Source organism: Mytilus galloprovincialis, chromosome 1 (genome assembly GCF_965363235.1).
Source record: "Mytilus galloprovincialis chromosome 1, xbMytGall1.hap1.1, whole genome shotgun sequence".
NCBI lineage: Eukaryota > Metazoa > Mollusca > Bivalvia > Mytilida > Mytilidae > Mytilus > Mytilus galloprovincialis.
Genome location: NC_134838.1, coordinates 119,118,204 through 119,139,799, shown reverse-complemented (window position 1 = coordinate 119,139,799; position 21,596 = coordinate 119,118,204). Strand labels below are relative to the sequence as shown.

Sequence of the window (21,596 nt, the reverse complement as noted above, 5' to 3'; positions counted from 1 at the left end):
CCTGCATCCATTAATGTAAACTCTGGTGGATAGTTGTCTCAAAACCGATTTTACCTCATCGCGTTATTTTTATATCTATAGTTAAATGGAAAACGCATTGGGCAGATAAATTACGTGTGCAGAACTGATAAACAATATGATGAATCATTTAACTTTAACTGGTAATATGAATAAGTCATCGACCGATGATATGAAAACCAAAGGCAAAATTCAATTGATAAATCTTATGATGGAGAGATTAAACGATTGTTTCATGCAGCCACAAACCATTACAATTAACTGAAGTAAGACAACCACATATGTGTGTTGCGTCATTAAAACGGGTAGAGTTTGCAAGCTAAACCTTTTCCATCAAAAGATCATTTTTAGTTGAAAAAATACAAAATAACGGAATACAACAAAAAGGCGACTTTTCGAAATTTATTCTTAATTATTACTTGTCATCCCCTAAATTTAACAACAAGAAAAAATGAAGAACAAGAAAATTAAAAATTCTCATTGCTTATTTGTCTAGAAGACCAAATAAACACTCGCACACCTTGTGAGCGTTTTTGTCAGTTTTCTTAAATATCCATTTAGCTGCTACAACGCTGTTACAGATGAGTCCACCATCAGTCGTCCGTAATTTTTTTTCAAACATATCATTTCTTCGCAGCCATTTAGTTGATTTAAGGTACATTTGAACTGTATTGTAGTATTTAAACTATATTTCGGTTCATCAACCAAAATGGCGCCATGGTTTTATTAAGGACTCAACAATAAGGTTTATTTTATGAAAACCATAATATTCATATATTTTTTTAGCATGGGTAAAAGTTTTTAGAATAGTAAAATTATACTTATATTACTATAAAATCAATAATACAATTTCTCATAGGAGTTATTTGCATAAAAATAAGGATTTTTACCAATTTTAGCATTTTTACTAGTATCTTGAAAACTGTAATAGACGATCAGCAGAAAAATTATCGTCAATCTAAAAAAAACACTGAAAACTATCTCTATGATTACAAATGTTTATGTGCATGATTAATACCAGTGTATGACATTTTCATGTTACGCTAGGAAGAACCTTTAAATGACAAAATATTTGTACAATAGAAACATAAGAAAGACAAGAAAGCAATAAAAATAGTCTTGCAAAAAAAGCAGTCAGAAAAGCAGTCAGAAAAATAGAAGTTCGAAGGCCATACATACGAAAGGTGCGCGAGACAAAGGAAACTATAAAAAAACTCGACATTATTACATCTTTAAAACCCTTCTTATCTATTGGAATATACAATAAGAATATTTATGGAATCCAATTACAGGGCACTTTTCCGAGGTTATATGTATTTTCCGTCAAATAAATGAATCTTTTCAGGGTCGCATTAAATAAAATGACAACAAACAATTGCACTTTAATCAATTGCAAATAACAGATGAATGGCAAATAGGTTTTCTGTTAATTGTTTTCCCATATCGTGGGAAATCTATTATGATAAAGGTTATACGTAGCACACATATCTCGATGAAAACACACACATACTTCAGTTTTACTGCAAAGATGAAATTGTTTTGTTTATTTACATTAGTTAATCAGATTTTTTCCACATTAATTAATTCTAATGTCCGACATACAATGTATGGAGAAGTACGAGGCTTTATTTCATCACGAGTTTCAGGAATTGACGTTGAGGAATACTTAGGTGTTCCGTATGCAGCTCCGCCGATAGGAAAACTTCGTTTCAAGGTAAGATATCTGTTGTATTGCAGTCTTACGAACAAAAGTTTTGTCATTAACAATTGTTTAGAAGTTGAAACAAATTAATGAGAAGAATATTACAAGTTTATACTTCAAACGGCCTTTTTAAAACCTTATGAAAATCATTATTTGATTTTATCTTTACTTTTCTGAGCTATAAAAGAACTAGAAATACCATTGAAAAGAGACGAAAATTATAATGTTTTGATTTATCTAACGCAGGTCTGTTTAAATGTAAATTACACAGTCTCAACCTGACATAAGATGGGTATCAACAATAGAACTTTGGAAAAGGAGAATGGAAGGAGAATGTTAAACATGTTAAATCATTAAATCATAATTAAAGTACTATTTTTGTTGCAAAATGGTAACACAAATAAAAATAAATGAACCAATTTAAAATCATTTTACTTAATCTTGTTTTACAGAGACCAGAAGACCCTGCAAAGTGGTGGCCAAATATTTTAGACACGAAGAAAATTCCGCCAGCATGCCCAACATATAATTTGAAATACATTCAAGTTCACAAACCAACATTTAATATGACGAGTGAAGATTGTTTGTATATGAACGTTTACGTGCCTAAGGTAAGAATAGTATACTATGCACTGGTTCAGAGTAATATGAATATTTATTATTATTCATTGTTGTTTACAGTTTATAATGAAAAAAATAGTTATAACTTTTAATGAATTAAATACACAGTTCAAACATATATGTTGAAACGTATACACGCGAACCATTTATTATATCAGTATTTTCAAAATTTACTGATAAAAATCTTAATAGCCTACGTTTAGACAATTAAATCAAGCTATGTCTGTGAAAACCAGCATCTACCGTTGATTAGATACTAATATTTTGATTCATTTGAAGTGATGTTACAAATCGTCGAATGATTGGTGTAACGAACTTATCAATTTAATATATACTTCAGAACATCTGTTTTGATTTGAACCTTCGTGTTTTAACTACATTAAAACCTTCAAAAACTCTTAACTTCAACACGTTAATTAAAATGAAAGCTATAGAAGTTGTACAATATGTCTTCTTGATATTTCTGTGAGAGAAAACCCCGTATGACCCTCTTTTACGCAATTAAAGGAAAAATGGCATAATTCTGACAAGCATATTGAAAACGCTCATATTTTCTGACTTTGTTGAGTCTAATAAAACATGTAAGGACAAGCAAGCACACAAAAATTGAAGTCAAATAACGACATTACGATTTACATATTGAGATTTTCTACATTACTTAGAGAAACGGTTGTACAAAAATCATTTCATATAGTCAAAGCACTATGATGTAGACCAACACCAAACATACATGTATACACGAGACCACAAGGCACCATGCCTTACTACCACTATCGTAATGCATTGTAAAGTGAAGTCCGGATAAAATTATGCGAGGGGCTAAATATACCAAAGCAGTCCTACATCCATGCAGTGGCGTAGCTAGGTCATTATAACGTGTACGCCGGAACCTTGGAAAGGGGTCGTACGGCCCCTAGTTGGTCCAGATAAAAGCACCAAGTGGCGAAGCCCCAAAAGCTAACGAGTTATCGATAATGAGAAACCTTTCCTGTCATTAAAAACTCGCCAATAGCAATATACTTTAGAATATAAATGGTGTATTTTTATGTCCCGTGGGGCATTATGTTTTTTTACGGTCTATACGTCAGTCCAAATTTCAAGACAATCTATAATGCCCGCGTCACACTGTCCCGATTTTTATATACGATGGACACCCGAATGCGAAAATTGTAAGTTCGTACGAAGTTGGTCCCGATCTCGTTAAAATACCAAAAAGTGACCGAAGCAAGTACGATGAATAACGAAGTCTATACGATGGTGCCGAAATTATATACGATAGTAAAAGATGGACATACGAAGGTTAAACGAATACGGGTATGTAAGCTTCATATCTCAGCCGAAGCCTACACGATGGATTACGAAGGCTACACGATGGATTACGATGATGGCGCGATGGCCGTACGATGTCTAAAAGACGTCGTGTACAGCTTAAGATGCATTTAAATTATATGCCGAAGGCATTACGCGTTTTAAATTGTTTGATCAATATTGAATATATATTATATTGTACATTTAAGTTCTGGTTTAATCTCCTTGAAATAGCATAATACACAGGAAATTGGTTGCTCATTTTTTTACCAGCTGGTTCTAAAGACAAGATTAAAGGTATTTCCAGTTACTGAATGTTTTGGTTGATCTCTTAAAAAATAGTTTATGTATCAAATATGCATATTCAATTTACCATTTTCTGCATGTGTCATATACAAATATAGTGTCCACGCTCGGCATTGATTTACTGATCTGTCTTAAAGGTAAGGTAATGGGTTCGTTGATCCCTTTTATTCAAAAAGAGCTGTTTCCAGGGGAATATCATAATAATATAGACAAAAGGAAGGATGTGGGGAAAGCAACAAATGCGGCAAAATATGACATATAGAAAATAAAATGGTTATGGAGTAAACATTCGTGTGACAACAACTCAGACGATACATAAAAAATCAGAATAATGAAGAAAAAGTTGGTTTCCCTATACGTGTACCTGCAGTGTTGGTGTACGAGGCGCGTTTATGATTTTCATTATGTTACTTGATATGAAAAATTGACAAAAAATAATATTTTACTTGTAAAAGTAAATCCTCAGCCTGTAATAGCTGCTCTTGTTCCATTTGAATTAATAGAAACAACGCTGTCGCCTTTCTTGTTCTCATAGAATCATATGAAATGAGCTCCATGTTTTGTAAACGTCTTTCTTAACTGTCGTATTAGACTGACCAGTGCATATCGCGCATGGCACTTTAAATGTATTTTAGCGCGAACATTAACTTACATTTAGCTGGATTTATTGCCGTCGTAGTTCCATCTTGTCGCCTTCGTACTTTTATTCGATGGCAACACGACGGGATTACGAGGTCTTCACGAAGTCGTGTTGCCATCGTAAGACCTTCGGGTAGCTTCGTGATTCATTCGTGTAGACATCGTACTGTCAAAACTGCCCGATGGAAACGATGGAAACACGAATGCAATACGATGTTCAAAGATGCATTCCCGGTGACATTACGATGGTGAGGATGGTATTACAAACTCAATACGAACCCTCAACATCGGACGCACCTTCGGGGATTTTTTAACATGTTAAAAAATTTAGAACCCTTCCCGAAGTTGTCCCCGAAGGCCAGAAAAAGTGGCCAATGGTTCTACGATGGTTAAAAATGGCACTACGAAAAGCCCGATCTGGATACGATCAGTCCCGATTTTGAAAATTTCCATAATCGTGTTGCCATCGGCGTAAAAATCGGGACAGTGTGACGCGGGCATAAAGGTTTATAAAATTATCATGTAAAAAAAAATATTTCCCAGACGGTCTGTTAATTGCGTAAAGAAAAGACCGTTTGTCAGTATGATACTGAAAAAGGAACGAAAAAAAATCCTTTCAAATTTTGCTTCAGACATAAAACCATAAATAGCTTAAAACATAAAATTCAATGTAGGTTTGACAAAGTAAACGACGTTTAACAAACTTAAACCCCAGACTGAAACTACTTGTTTTAAATTACAAAAAGAAATCCTTTCATCCATAAAATACGTGAAAATTTAACATATAATTCCACCTTATATAATAATGTTGTATTTTCACTGGATGAGAGAAATGGTATTTTTTACATTTTGTTTACAGATGTTTTCTTTTCTCTGTCGGTTTATTTGTCATAAGGTGTAATACCACCATTGATTTCCCCTATTAGTCTTTGTTAAATTTGCACTTTTCAAAAAAATGTGTAGAATTTATCTTTGTTTCAAATAAAGGAATACTTGGTATGAGTAAAGTTTTATCCTGTCCAGTACTATAGAAAAAAACTCACATAACATTTCTTTGCGTATAAGAAAATAACCATCACTGGAAGTTAACCAATCAAATGTCTCCCCCTTATTTAATCTGTGTACAAGGTTTAGTAACCATGTAATCTCAAGTTTACAAAATATTCTATAGAAATCTCACATAAAAAGATAATGGTGCTTTGAAATACTCAAGACATGTGTTTATGACACAGAGATGTTTTACTGCAATAACATGTAGGACTAATTACCTACAACTGTCAAATTCAAGAGATATTTATTTCAACCTATTTTCGAATAACACAACGTGACGTACCAGATTTTGTGTATTACACCATAAGGGATTCCATTTGTGACTTCTCTATTTGCTAACAAATCTGACGGCAGATGGGAAAAAAGAGAGTTCGGTGGAATTTAACGAATAAATCATGCTTACAAGGAGTATTTGCGAAAAATACCGGTTGAGGGGGGGGTGGGGGGGTGGGGGGGGGGGGGGGGGGTGGGGATTCTCTCGCCTTACGGATCTGAAAATTGCTAACATTTGAACCGGTATGTTGGGTAATTACCCCTTGTAAGCATGATATATTTGTACAAAAAATCATCATTATGCTTTGGATATTTTTTTTTTTTTTTATCACAAACAAACCTTTTATATTTTTGTCCATCTGATGAGTAAGCCTTTTTCAACTGACTTTAATAGTTCGTTCTTATGTTGTACTATTATACCACTGTCCCAGGTTAGGGGAGGGTTGGGATCCCGCTAACATGTTTAACCCCGCCACATCATTTATGTGTGTGCCTGTCCCAAGTCAGGAGCCTGTAATTCAGTGGTTGTCGTTTGTTTATGTGTTACATATTTGTTTTTCGTTCATTTTATTTTACATAAATAAGGCCGTTAGTTTTCTCGTTTGAATTGTTTTACATTATCTTATCGGGGCCTTTTATAGCTCACTATGCGGTATGGGCTTTGCTCATTGTTGAAGGCCGTACGGTGACATATAGTTGTTTTAATGTCTGTGTCATTTTGGTCTTTTGTGGATAGTTGTCTCATTGGCAATCATACCACATCTTCTTTTTTATACCTCGTCAAACTTCCGTAAATTTCAACATACCAATATACTGAACTAAATATCGACGCCTCCAACAAAATAGAGGATTGCTATATCACAAATTCGACAAAAGTGCAAACCACATAATTATCTAATTATTTAACAGGACAAATATATATTATGATACCATTTGGTTAAAAAGTAAATTTCGTCATTTATATTCGCTATAACAAGCCGATGAAGAAAAAATTACAAGGCCGATGTGTTTTTAATCAGATCTATTCATTTTATACAGATTATACTATTTTTTTTTTATCAAAGTGTACGCACGGCCGTTTTGACGTAAACGTAGCTACGCGCCTGCCATGCACAAGAAAGTGAAAATTTCATATCTTCAGTCAATTATAAAAGGGTAAAGAAGGGCTATAAATCTGTCATTTCATACTGATAAGGTGACCGATAATTTTACTTAACAAACAGATGTGTCAAACACAAAATTGTTAAATTAAAACTTCTGTGTCGTCGTCGTCTGCGTCGTCGTCGTTGTTGTCCGAAGACGCATTTAGTTTCCGGACAATAACTTAAGTTTAAGTGAATATATCTCTATTAATTTTTACCAGATTAATCATTACCACTAAAGGAAAGTGGTTATTGATTTTGGGGGTTATGGTCCAAACAGTTTAGGAATTAGGGGCCAAAGAAGGGGCCCGAATAAGCATTTTTAGTTTCCAGACAATAATTTGTGTTTAAGTGTATGAATATCTCTGAAATTATACCACAAGTTAAAAAATTTAGTTTTCATACCATAAAGGGGTGGTTAAGATTGACTTTGTGGGTTATGGCTCAAACCATTTAGGAATTAGGACCAAAAAGGGGGGAAAACTAGGGTTTTCTGGTTAATGGACAATTAAGATAATTTAAAAGCTGTTTCAATAAACTCATAATAGATACCAGGACTAAATTTAGTATATACGCTAGACGCGCGTTTCGTCTACAAAAGACTCATCAGTGACGCTCGAATCCAAAAAAGTTAAAAAGGCCAAATAAAGTACGAAGTTGAAGAGCATTGAGAACCAAAATTCCTAAAAGTTTTGCCAAATACAGCTAATGTGATCTATGCCTGAGGTAGAAAAGCCTTAGTATATCAAAAAATTCAAAAATTTGTAAACAGTAAATTTATATGTAAGGGAAAATTGAGATTGAGAAAGAAGCCATGTGGTATCTGTGAACTAACATAATATAATTGATATGACAGTTTATCTTGAATATATGCTGTTTTCTAAATGGTGCAGTGGATAAGTTCACTTTTTATTCAACATCATTTTGATGAAAATTTTTGGGCTGAAAGGGACATTTAAACTCATAAATCGAAAATAAACTGATAATGCCATGGCTAACAATAAAAATTGTACACAAAACACTACATAGAAAACTAAAGTCTGCGCAACATGTGTACTAAGTTTAAACATGTGTACTAAGTTTGAAGTCGATTAGACCAAAACTAAAGACTGCTCAACATGTGTACTAAGTTTAAAGTCGATTAGACCAAAACTAAAGACTGCTCAACATGTGTACTAAGTTTAAAGTCGATTAGACCAAAACTAAAGACTGCTCAACATGTGTACTAAGTTTAAAGTCGATTAGACCAAAACTAAAGACTGCTCAACATGTGTACTAAGTTTAAAGTCGATTAGACCAAAACTAAAGACTGCTCAACATGTGTACTAAGTTTAAAGTCGATTGGACCAAAACTAAAGACTGCTCAACATGTGTACTAAGTTTAAAGTCGATTAGACCAAAACTAAAGACTGCTCAACATGTGTACTTAGTTTAAAGTCGATTGGACCACAAGTTCACGGTGATCTATTTTACAGAAAAAAATGAAACTGATAAAAAAGGACGACCTGAAAGAAACGAATAACAAAAACAAAAAACCCGACAAATTTTACGTATGTAAAAAAATTGGCTTTTACTGATACTTTTCAACCAATAAAACATGATATGCCAAAATGCTACACGAGAAAAATAAACTGCGTTTCTTTGTTTCAGCATTTTTTAGGTAGACGCCTTTACAACAATGAAATGCATGGAATGAAACAATTGTGTTATTTCAGGTTGAGAAACCTGATCTACCGGTCCATTTCTTTATTCACGGAGGAGATAATGCTGACGGCATGGGTGCCATGTTTGATGGTGACATATTAGCAGCACATGGACAGATGATAGTTATCACAATCAATTACAGGGTTGGCGTCTTAGGTGCATAATCTCTTAAAATAGGATAAGAATTAATGCCGTTTCTTTTCTTCAAGATGCGGTTACAATAACATTTTTATACGTCCGTCAAAATTTTGACGGGACGTATTATGGTATACAAATGTCCGGTGTCCGTCCGTCCGTCCGTCTGTCTGTCTGTCCGTCCGTCTGTCCGTCTGTCCGGCGTAAACATGTCGCACCGTAACTTGAGAACGACTTATCCAAATTTCATGAAACTTAATATAGTTGTTTCTTATGATGGTCAAATGATCTGTATACTTTTTGGTGAAAATAAGATTTAAACTTTTTGAGTTACGGCACTTTATAACTAAAACAGGGGTGTGTTTTCTTCACATGTCGCACTGTATCTCAAAAACGATTCTTGATTATGACTTAAAACTTTAAACACTTCTTAGTTATAATAATCTCAATATCTGTATACTTTTTGGTGATGATTCAAAATTTCATTTTTGAGTTATTGAGTATTTTGTAAAAAAGGGGGAGGGTTTTTTTACATGTCGCGCCATATCTCAAAAACTATTTATGATTATTGCTTAAAACTTTACACATGTCTTTGTTATATTAATTTCAATATCTGTATACTTTTTGGTGATGATTCAAAATTTCATTTTTGAGTTATTAGTATTTTGTAAAAAAGGGGGAGGGTTTTTTTTACATGTTGTGCTGTATCTCAAAAACGATTGATGATTATTGCTTAAAACTTTACACACTTCTTTGTTCTATTAATCTAAAGATCTGTATACTTTTTGGTGATTATTCAAAATTTTATTTTTGAGTTATTGAGTATTTTGTAAAACAGGGGAGGGTTTTTTACATGTCGCGCCGTTTTTCAAAAATAAGTTATAATTATTGCTTAAAACTTTACACACTTCTTTGATATATTAATCTAAAGATCTGTATACTTTTTGGTTTTGATTCAAAATTTTATTTTGGTAATATTTAGTTTTTGTAAAAAAAAAACAGGGTGGGGGGTTTCACATGTCCCGCCGTGTCTCTAAAACAATATATGGTTATTGCTTAAAACTTTCTCATAAACTATTTATGATTATTGCATAAGACTTCCACATAAGACGTCGGGCGTATCATGCGCTCATGGCGCAGCTGTTTATTTTTTATTAATTCGAGTTTAAAAGATACGTTTTACATAATAGTTAGTAAGGGTATAGCATAAACACATCACATAGATACGGAAAAGTAATAATAAGTATATGATGTCTACACTCATAATCTATAAAGGGTTAACAAAAGTGATAGTTATATGGTTTATAGTAGATTTTTCACTAATTTAAAAAACAGACAAAAACAATACGTATCTCATTATCAATGATTATTGATTCAAATTAATTTTGTAACATTCGTTTTCATTTATATTATAGACTTTGAAAACCCTTCAAAATCTTCATTTGTACAGGGTTTTATGCAAAGCCCGAACAAGGCATTAAGGGAAACAATGGATTAATGGATCAAGTGAAGGCAATGCGTTGGGTTAAAGAAAATATCGGGTTCTTCGATGGTGATCCGTCTAAAGTGACAATACATGGACACAGTGCTGGAGCAGGAGATGTAGGTCTGCATCTTATGTCGAATCTCACTCATGGTAAGCTGCAAGGCTGACAGTAGCAATCACTTTTGATCTAAAATAAGAAAATTGAAACATCTACAATTTGTAAAGGATGTCAACTGGTTCGATTCCCGTTTGGGATGAAAATTTCAGGAACTCAATTTTCGGCTCTCTCTTGACACCATCTGCGAGTAAGGTCTTGAGGAAAGGGTAATAGTCCGTCGGAAGGGGACGATAAATGGCTGACCCGTGTTAAGAGAGAGAGCCATATCTCTTGCACATTAAAGACACCTATGTAGATTTCGAAAAAGAGTAGGCTAATGCCGCTACAAGGCAGCACTCGGACCCGCAAAGTGGAAAGGGATTAATATAAGTTGCAAAACTTGTTTCCCAATCCACTATAAAATAAGTATGTTTAAACTAACCTGAATTTAAGAAAAATATGCTTAACATATTCTGTAATTAACTTAACTGAATGTTAGTAGATGTTTTTATCTGGATGAGCTGAGGTCGATACGACAAATTTCATTGAAGATTTTATGCAATAAAAGCTAGTAGTTTGGAAATGTTTTACAAAATATGTAAACATATCACAGAAAAAGAGGCTTGATTTGTGCATTCACTTAATTTAAATTTGACATGTCGATATTCATCGCTATATATGTTATGATTCGAAGCGATAGTTCATAAATAAAAGCATTTATCAAAATGGTCTCCGATGGAGAACTATCTGGAAATTATAGCATATCGTCTTAACTTGAATGTAGTAAATGAAATGTTTTATATATTTGGCAGGTCTTTTTAGATATGCAATAATTCACAGTGGTTCACCACTAGCCCATTGGATGATGTCTTCTTGTGTGAAAACCAGTAGACGGAGTAACATTCCAACATCCTGTAAACAAGATACCAGTCCTACAAATAAAGAAGTTGAAGGTCATATCAGGAATCTTGTCGCTGGTTCAACCATCGATGATTTCTTCTCTTCGATCGTTTATGGACAGGTAAAATTTAACACTACGAAGAAGATTTATTAAAATGTTCATTGTAATTCTCTTCCACTTCTCTTTGCCTTTCATTCATCTCCGTTTCCATTTGTTTTGTTGATTTCCATTTTCCGTCTCATTATGAAGATTTTTTTTTTTCATTTCATTACCTACATTTTTATACGACCGCAAAAAATAAATTTTTTTTGGTCGTATATTGGTATCACGTTGGCGTCGTCGTCGTCGTCCGAAGACATTTGCACAGTGTAGATACTATTCTGTACGCTATCCGGAAGTCGCGATTTTCGAAGCGATGGTTTCCAACTGGCTAACAGGACGGTTTTGCCTACGGTAACTTTTCTCATCATTTGTTTACTCCTATATCTACAAAGTGCTTTGAACATCTTCAAGGTATATATAGCATCATAAATATGAGTAACTGTAACAAAAACATGCATTAGAATATAAAATATACGTGTGCATCACATCAACTTGGTAGAAAAAAGTGAAATCGATGGACAATTTTGCTCTCGTAGTACAAAGCAAATAATCTTTTATTGCAAATATTTGCATCAGTTTACAGTTAAATATATACTGTTTCAATATTCTTTTCGTATTTAAGTAGAATATTCATATTTCCCATAAAAAAATATGTTTTCCTTGAGGATCCCAAAATAAATTACTGTACGATCAGTCTAGAACTGACTGTATTCTAGAAGCGATTTCAGATTTTTTGACTGTATGACCAGTCGTGATTTTGAAGAAAAAACGACAGCAATTTGAAGGTATATACGTGTATATGTGATATTATGAACTATCCAGGGAACTATAACGTGTAATTACATTCATCAGATTTCTGATGAATTTTTTAGACGGTAAAATAATTGTATTTTTGTTCCATCAGTCTTATTTAAAATCAAATGCCTAAAAAGTAATACATGATTCGCTTGTGGACTTTGTAATGCCCGCGTCACACTTTCCCGATTTTTATATACGATGGACACCCGAATGCGAAAATTGTAAGTTCGTACGAAGTTGGTCCCGATCTCGTTAAAATACCAAAAAGTGACCGAAGCAAGTACGATGAATAACGAAGTCTATACGATGGTGCCGAAATTATATACGATAGTAAAAGATGGACATACGAAGGTTAAACGAATACGGGTATGTAAGCTTCATATCTCAGCCGAAGCCTACACGATGGATTACGAAGGCTACACGATGGATTACGATGATGGCGCGATGGCCGTACGATGTCTAAAAGACGTCGTGTACAGCTTAAGATGCATTTAAATTATATGCCGAAGGCATTACGCGTTTTAAATTGTTTGATCAATATTGAATATATATTATATTGTACATTTAAGTTCTGGTTTAATCTCCTTGAAATAGCATAATACACAGGAAATTGGTTGCTCATTTTTTTACCAGCTGGTTCTAAAGACAAGATTAAAGGTATTTCCAGTTACTGAATGTTTTGGTTGATCTCTTAAAAAATAGTTTATGTATCAAATATGCATATTCAATTTACCATTTTCTGCATGTGTCATATACAAATATAGTGTCCACGCTCGGCATTGATTTACTGATCTATCTTAAAGGTAAGGTAATGGGTTCGTTGATCCCTTTTATTCAAAAAGAGCTGTTTCCAGGGGAATATCATAATAATATAGACAAAAGGAAGGATGTGGGGAAAGCAACAAATGCGGCAAAATATGACATATAGAAAATAAAATGGTTATGGAGTAAACATTCGTGTGACAACAACTCAGACGATACATAAAAAATCAGAATAATGAAGAAAAAGTTGGTTTCCCTATACGTGTACCTGCAGTGTTGGTGTACGAGGCGCGTTTATGATTTTCATTATGTTACTTGATATGAAAAATTGACAAAAAATAATATTTTACTTGTAAAAGTAAATCCTCAGCCTGTAATAGCTGCTCTTGTTCCATTTGAATTAATAGAAACAACGCTGTCGCCTTTCTTGTTCTCATAGAATCATATGAAATGAGCTCCATGTTTTGTAAACGTCTTTCTTAACTGTCGTATTAGACTGACCAGTGCATATCGCGCATGGCACTTTAAATGTATTTTAGCGCGAACATTAACTTACATTTAGCTGGATTTATTGCCGTCGTAGTTCCATCTTGTCGCCTTCGTACTTTTATTCGATGGCAACACGACGGGATTACGAGGTCTTCACGAAGTCGTGTTGCCATCGTAAGACCTTCGGGTAGCTTCGTGATTCATTCGTGTAGACATCGTAATGTCAAAACTGCCCGATGGAAACGATGGAAACACGAATGCAATACGATGTTCAAAGATGCATTCCCGGTGACATTACGATGGTGAGGATGGTATTACAAACTCAATACGAACCCTCAACATCGGACGCACCTTCGGGGATTTTTTAACATGTTAAAAAATTTAGAACCCTTCCCGAAGTTGTCCCCGAAGGCCAGAAAAAGTGGCCAATGGTTCTACGATGGTTAAAAATGGCACTACGAAAAGCCCGATCTGGATACGATCAGTCCCGATTTTGAAAATTTCCATAATCGTGTTGCCATCGGCGTAAAAATCGGGACAGTGTGACGCGGGCATAATAGTGTATCGTTACAGTTATCTGTTTATGCCCGCGTCACACTGTCCCGATTTTTACGCCGATGGCAACACGATAATAGAAATTTTCAAAATCGGGACTGATCGTATCCAGATCGGGCTATTCGTAGTGCCATCTTTCAACATCGTAGAACCATCGGCCACTTTTTCTAGCCTTCGGGGACAACTTCGGGAAGGGTTCTAATTTTTTTAACATGTTAAAAAATCCCCGAAGGTGCGTCCGATGTTGAGGGTTCGTATTGAGTTCGTATCAACATCCTCACCATCGTAATGTCACCGGGAATGCATCTTTGAACATCGTATTGCATTCGTGTGTCCATTCATTTTTGATGCGTTTTGTTATTTGATTTTGCCATGTGATTATGGACTTTCCGAATTGATTTTCCTCTGAGTTCAGTATTTTTGTGATTTTACTTTTTCCATCGTTTCCATCGGGCAGTTTTGACATTACGATGTTTACACGAATGAATCACGAAGCTACCCGAAGGTCTTACGATGGCAACACGACTTCGTGAAGACCTCGTAATCCCGTCGTGATGCCATCGAATAAAAGTACGAAGGTGACAATATGGAACTACGACGGCAATAAATCCAGCTAAATGTAAGTTAATTTTCGTGCTTAAATACATTTAAAGTGCCATGCGCGATATGCACTGGTCAGTCTAATACGACAGTTAAGAAAGACGTTCACAAAACATGGAGCTCATATCATATGATTCTATGAGAACAAGAAAGGCGACAGCGTTGTTTCTATTAATTCAAATGGAACAAGAAGAGCAGGTATTACAGGCTCATGATTTACTTTTACAAATAAAATATTATTTTTTGTCAATTTTTCATATCAAATAACATAATGAAAATCATAAACGCGCCTCGTATACCAACACTGCAGGTACACGTATATAGGGAAACCAACTTTTTCTTCATTATTCTGATTTTTTATGTATCGTCTGAGATGTTGTCACACGAATGTTTACTCCATAAACATTTTGTTTTCTATATGTCATATTTTGCCGCATTTGTTGTTTTCCCCACATCCTTCCTTTAGTCTATATTATTATGATATTCTCCTGGAAAGAGCTCTTTTTGAATAAAAGGGATCAACGAACCCATTACCTTACCTTTAAGATAGATCAGTAAACATGGGCATAATTATGGGTGATTATTCAGGATTATTCAGACTAGTGCACACATTTTACAGTTCAAACAAGGCAATGCCGAGCGTGGCATCCCCTCGTATGTAACATATTGGGGACAAATATGGACACTATATTTGTATATGACACATGCAGAAAATGGTAAATTGAATACGCATTTTGATACATAAACTATTTTTTTAGAAATCAACCAAATTATTCAGTAACTGGAAATACCCACGGTCTTCCGTCTTATGATTAAACCAAAAATTAAATGTACAATATAATATATATTCAATATTGATCAAACAATTTAAAACGCGTGGTGCCTTCGGCATATAATTTAAATGCATCGTAAGCTGTACAGACATCGTATGGCCATCGAGCCATCATCGTAATCCATCGTGTAGCCTTCGTGATCCATCTTGTAGGCTTCGACTGAGATATGAAGCTTAAATACCGTCTTCGGTTAACCTTCGTATGTCCATCTTTTGCTATCGTATATACTTTTGGCACCCTCGTATAGACTTCGTTATTCATCGTACTTGCTTCGGTCACTTTTTGGTATTTTAACGAGATCGGGACCAACTTCGTACGAATTTACAATTTTCGCATTCGGGTGTCCATCGTATATAAAAATCGGGACAGTGTGACGCGGGCATTAGCTATTACATTTTTAAAGATTATTTACACCGTCCGCCGTTGACCAATTGATGATAACATAAATCAAGCTTGTCTTTTAAAATAACAAAAAATGGATAAAGACAGCTTTGCGTAGGGGGATAATTCATGTGATATAATTTTGGTAAGTTTACAGAAATAGAAGGTCCATTATGCATTAATCGAGTAAAAATGGAGCAATTTCAGAAAACTTTAATGATTGGTTTAGGAGGTGTTGGAAATACCTGATGGGTGCCCCCATATAATGTAGATGGGTGCCCCCATATAATGTAATGTTCAAGTCCGTATCTTATATAAAGTAACCCCATAAAAGATTTTTACTAAAATTCGAAATAGACGGTACACAATACAGTCATTATCATTTATGATAAGGAATCCGAATAAGATTAATTAATAGTTATATCAGTGACGGATTCAAAAAAAGGGGATCCGGCAGTTTGAAACCCTTTTTTAACTATCAATTCATTTGTATGGGAACATATATTTGGAATCCCCTTTTCTCCTGGATTGGACCCCTCTCCATTTGAAAATGGCCGAAACCCCCAATGTATATTAAGTGGTTTATGAGGAGATGCGCTTACAAAACCGGCGAAACATATTGTACCGGTCCAACGGACGAACGGAAAGACGGACTTCTTTATCACTATAACCCCCCGCTTGACAAAGTGGTGTACAATTGAGTGTCAAAGAGACAGTTTTCTCGTTTGAATTGTTTTACATTGTCTTATCGGGGCCTTTTATAGCTCACTATGCGGTATGGGCTTTGCTCATTGTTGAAGGCCGTACGGTGACCTATAGTTGTTAATGTCTGTGTCATTTTGGTCTTTTGTGGATAGTTGTCTCATTGGCAATCATACCACATCTTCTTTTTTATATAGCTCTACATCTTAAACAAAGTGAAGGAACTGTGATCAATTATAGGCTACAGTACGGCATCGAATGTGTGTAAATACATGCATTTTTATAAAACAACTAAATCTGTGTGTTTGTACAATTTTAAGTATAACGGAGGACATTTCTGAAACTTATATACTAGTATACATCAAACCTTCCTCTTATTTTAGCAACATTTAAACATCCTTATACTTAATGTAGTAAGTCGAGTACACCCTATCAAGCTAAAACATGTTTCATAAGTTTTCAGGATGTGAATGTATTGAAATATATTTGTGTTATTTAGAAAAATGCCACCTTCTAATGTATCGTAAATAACTTTGAAATCACCACTAGAATACAGTGACATAAAGACTGATCATACAGTTTTAAAATAAACAAGCGAGACTGATCGTACAGTGAGAAATTCAAACAAGTGTAATTTTCTTATTTCTGGCATCAAAGATCTGGTTGAAACTTTTACCACCACTTAAAATATACTTCATTGAGTTAAATTAAGTCTGGTTTTTACGTTAATTTGTACACTAAGAGGGTAAAAAGATTGTTTTTAGGTTCGCCAACTGATTTTTCTTAGTGATGCGCTTGAAAATCTCTTGATTAAGGGCATACGATACAGTATTGAACCTGTATTTACAAGTTGATGAAAATTTGCATATAGGCTATTTTTTACCTCATTAAATCAAATATGTAATAAAAAATATACCTTCATGTGCTATTTTTTGAGTAAAATGAGTTCGAAATTTTGTATATTTGCTCAAAATTCAGATTTGTGTCCGTATTTTCTTTTTCGAAAGAAAGACATAACTTTTTTGTTTTAAAAGATAAACACAAAATGGTTTTTGTTAAATAAGCGGTAATTTCTGTATTTTATAAGTATCATTAAAAATTATGCAATTTTTATTCCGAAATAACTCTATATTTATCAAATGTTCATGAATAGAGGAAAAAACGTCATTTTTTGCTGCATGTTTATCAAAATTAAAAAAACTGCGCTATTTACAGTTTTATAAAATTTGGGTCACATAATCTCCTTGCAAAATGAAACAAATTGCTGTTTTAAAAAATAGGGGTCCATGCACTTGTTTTCAAATTAAATCAGTTTTGAATGATAAAAATCAGTCGAAAAATGCATCTTTTCCCGATATGTCAGAGTTTGACGTCGCGAAAATAACATTCTAATGCAATAAGTTTGTAACGACAATTTTCATTGGACGTTGACAAATATTTTGAGGGGTTAGATTCCACGTTCTACCAGTCCGTAACTAAGAAAGCCACCATTTTGAATTCCGATATTTTTTAGGTATGTAATTTCCTCGTAATTTCTAAAAAATAAACAAGATAGTCACATTCTGAGCCTCAAAATCTTCTTTTTGTCTATATTGAAACCATTCTGAAGCGTACGAAAGGTAGAAATACGTTTAGTATTCATGTTTGTCAACCAGAGCATACATATGACGTCACATTGTTTAAATGCTAAAGACGATGCAACAGTTTCGCGGACTTTTTCATTTATGGCATTTTCAAGCCAAAATATTTATTAAATGAAATTTCTGTTAATATGTGGCATTAGAATGGAGATAACTGTATTGTATTTTAAGCTTGGCCTTCGTAAAACTTGATTTTACTGTCGCAAATATCCGTTTACCTATCTCCGCTCCGCGTCGCTAGGTAAACTCAATTTGCGACAGTAAAATCGACGTTTTACGAAGGCCAAGCTTAAAATACAATACAGTTATCTCCTAATTTTACGTTAGCAACGTCATTACATTCCCTGTACACTGTATCGTATGCCCTTAAGGCAAAGACACGAATATTGAATGTGCGGAATTTAATTCTAAACCATTTGAGAATATCGATGTCGGCTGAATTAATCATTAAGCAATGTACAGATGATCAACTTACCGTTTAATTCAAGTATACCCATCAAATTTAAAATGTGATCCAAAAAGTTCTCGCTTCGAAAATCGCGACTTCCGGATAGCGTACAGAATAGTATCTACACTGCGATTTGGTTTTCGCACTCTAACTTTAGTAAAAAAAAATAGAAATCTATGACATTTAAACAAAAGGTTTATGACCATAAAAGGAAGGTTGGGATTTATTTTGGATGTTTTGGTCCCAACAGTTTAGGAATTAGGGGCCAAAAAGGGCCCAAATAAGCATATTTCTTGGTTTTTGCACATTAACTTAAGTATAAGTGAACAGAAATCTATGAAATTTTAACATAAGGTCTATGACCACAAAAGGAAGGTTGGGATTGATTTTGGGAGTTTTAGTCCCAACTGTTTAGGAATGAGGGGCCAAAAACAGGTCCAAAATAAGCATTTTTCTTGGTTTTTGCACAATAACTTTAGTATAAGTTAATAGAAATCTATGAAATTTTAACTCAAGGTTCATGACCACGAAAGGAATGTTTGAATTGATTTTGGGAGTTTTTCATTTGTCCCAACGAATTAGGGGCCAAAAGGGTCCAAAATTAAACTTTGTTTGATTTCATCAAAACATTAATTATTGGGGTTCTTTGATATGCCAAATCTAACCGTGTATTCAGATTCTTAATTTTTAGTCCTGTTTCCAAATTGGTCTACATTAAGGGTCCAAAATTTAACTTAGCTTGATTTTAACAAAAATTGAATTCTTGGGGTTCTTTGATATGATGAATCTAAACATGTACTTAGATTTTTGATTATGGACCAGTTTCAAGTTGGTCCAAATTGGGGTAAAAAATTATTATATTAAGTATTCTGCAATAGCAAGAAATTTTCAATTGCACAGTATTCCACAACAGCAAGAAATCTTCAATTGCACAGTATTGTGCAATAGCAAGAAATTTTCAATTGCACAATATTGCGCAATAGCAAGAAATTTTCAATTTGCACAGTTTTGCGCAATAGCAAGAAATATTCAATTGCACAGTATTGTCCCGTTTTCAAATTGGTCTACATTAAGGTCCAAAGGGTCAAAAATTAAACTTTGTTTGATTTCAACAAAAATTGAATATATGGGGTTCTTCAATATGCTGAATCTAACCATGTATTTAGATTTTTAATATTTGGGCCCGGTTATCAAATTGGTTCACATTGAGGTTTAAAGGGTCTAAAATTGAACATTATTTAATTTCATCAAAAATTTAATTCTTGGGGTTCTATGATATGGTGAATCTAACCATGTATTTATATTTTTGATATTTGGCCATAATAGGTAAATGTCCACTTTAAAAATTTTAAGTTTTTACGTTTAAGTTCTTAGACCACATTCATTCTGTGTCAGAAACCTATGTTGTGTCAACTATTTAATCACAATCCAAATTCAGAGCTGTATCAAGCTTAAATGTTGTGTCCATACTTGCCCCATCTGTTCAGGGTTTGACATATGCGGTCGTATAAAGCTGCGCCTTGCGGAACATCTTGTACTCTGATATCGATTTTGGAAGCCGCTGTCACAATCACGATTTGATATAGTATCGTTCAGACTGCTTTTCGTTTTGTTTCTTTATTGAACCTTTTCTTTTTTCTCACTTTGAGAGATTTAGATTTATTTTATATACAGTACAGAATAGCCAATTTTTGTCAGGACATCACATATTTCTTTTTACGTTACTTAGTTTTATATTTTTGATGTTTGTTTCCTTTGCTTAGAAGAAATACTATACGATATAGATTTTTTTTTACAAAAATACCAAATTCAATTAAATGCTCCAATGATTCTTATACTAGCTTGATACGACAGAAGGGATTAAACTCTACACAGTTGGAACAAAGTATGGACACTACACTTAAGATTGATATAAATTTGAATTAGGATTGTGATTAAATATTTGATACATCATTGGTTTCTTACACAGAATGAATGTGGACAATTAACCCTAAACTTTGGAATTGGACTTTTAGCTTTTATGGTCCTAAATGTATATCATAAATCTGAATACACGGTCAGCACATCCATGTACATTTAAGATTTGATTCATTTACTCGTTAATGGACAATATAAGCTACGAGGAAAATTATGTTAACAGCATTCTGAAATTAATACAGAATAACAAACAAACCTATAAAGAGAATTACCAAAACATTTTAAAAAATAATTTCCAAAACATCCTTCCTTATTAATGCAATGTCCTTGCAAGCCCTATTAAACTTACTTCCGATTATTTTTCAAAATTTCTAATAACGAAAAGTAAATTTGAACAATGTTGATACATGAAAATTATTATATGATGCTGAATATCTTTCTTGAATTATGAATCTACTAACAATTTCTATCAATTTTGCAACACAGATCTTAATTTGAATTGTATTAAACATTTGATTTAGCACATGTTTCTGACGAAGAATGAATGTTGTCCTAGAGCTTACAACTTGAATTGTCTAATTCTAATTACATGGTTGGATTTAGCAAATCAGAGAAGCCCAAGAATTATAGTTTTGATGAAATCAAACAATGTTTAAATTTGGGCCCTTTGTACCTTAATATTGACCAATTTCAAAATGGACAAAAAATCCAAAATCTAAACACACAGATTCAGCATATTAAACACACCCATTAGTTTACTTGTTGTTGAAATCAAACAAAATTCAATTTGAGATTCCAATTTGGACAAAGTAAAAACTGCCCCAAACCAAAGAAAAATTAAAAAAAAAGATAAATGTTTAGGTTCAATGACAAATAAAAACCCATTGAATTATTTTTTTTTGAAATAAGACAAATTTTGATTTCGACCATTAAGACATTAATGTGGACCAATTAAAAAACGGATCCAAAATCCAAAAAGTACACCAT

General features: G+C 33.7%; 1 protein-coding gene across 2 annotated transcripts in view; it reads left to right on the top strand.

Annotated features, from left to right (window-relative positions):
- The first annotated feature begins 1,340 nt into the window (after nt 1-1,340).
- Nucleotides 1,341-21,596, top strand: part of LOC143054646 (neuroligin-4, X-linked-like) — a 43,790-nt gene continuing 23,534 nt past the window's right edge. The window contains exons 1-5 of one of the 2 annotated variants that reach the window (XM_076227674.1): nt 1,341-1,732; nt 2,173-2,331; nt 8,775-8,919; nt 10,349-10,534; nt 11,294-11,502. In XM_076227674.1, the coding sequence (XP_076083789.1) occupies nt 1,478-1,732; nt 2,173-2,331; nt 8,775-8,919; nt 10,349-10,534; nt 11,294-11,502 (954 nt within the window). In that variant the 5' untranslated portion in view covers nt 1,341-1,477. The remainder of the gene's footprint in view (nt 1,733-2,172; nt 2,332-8,774; nt 8,920-10,348; nt 10,535-11,293; nt 11,503-21,596) is intronic. The other variant, XM_076227664.1, reaches the window with a different exon arrangement.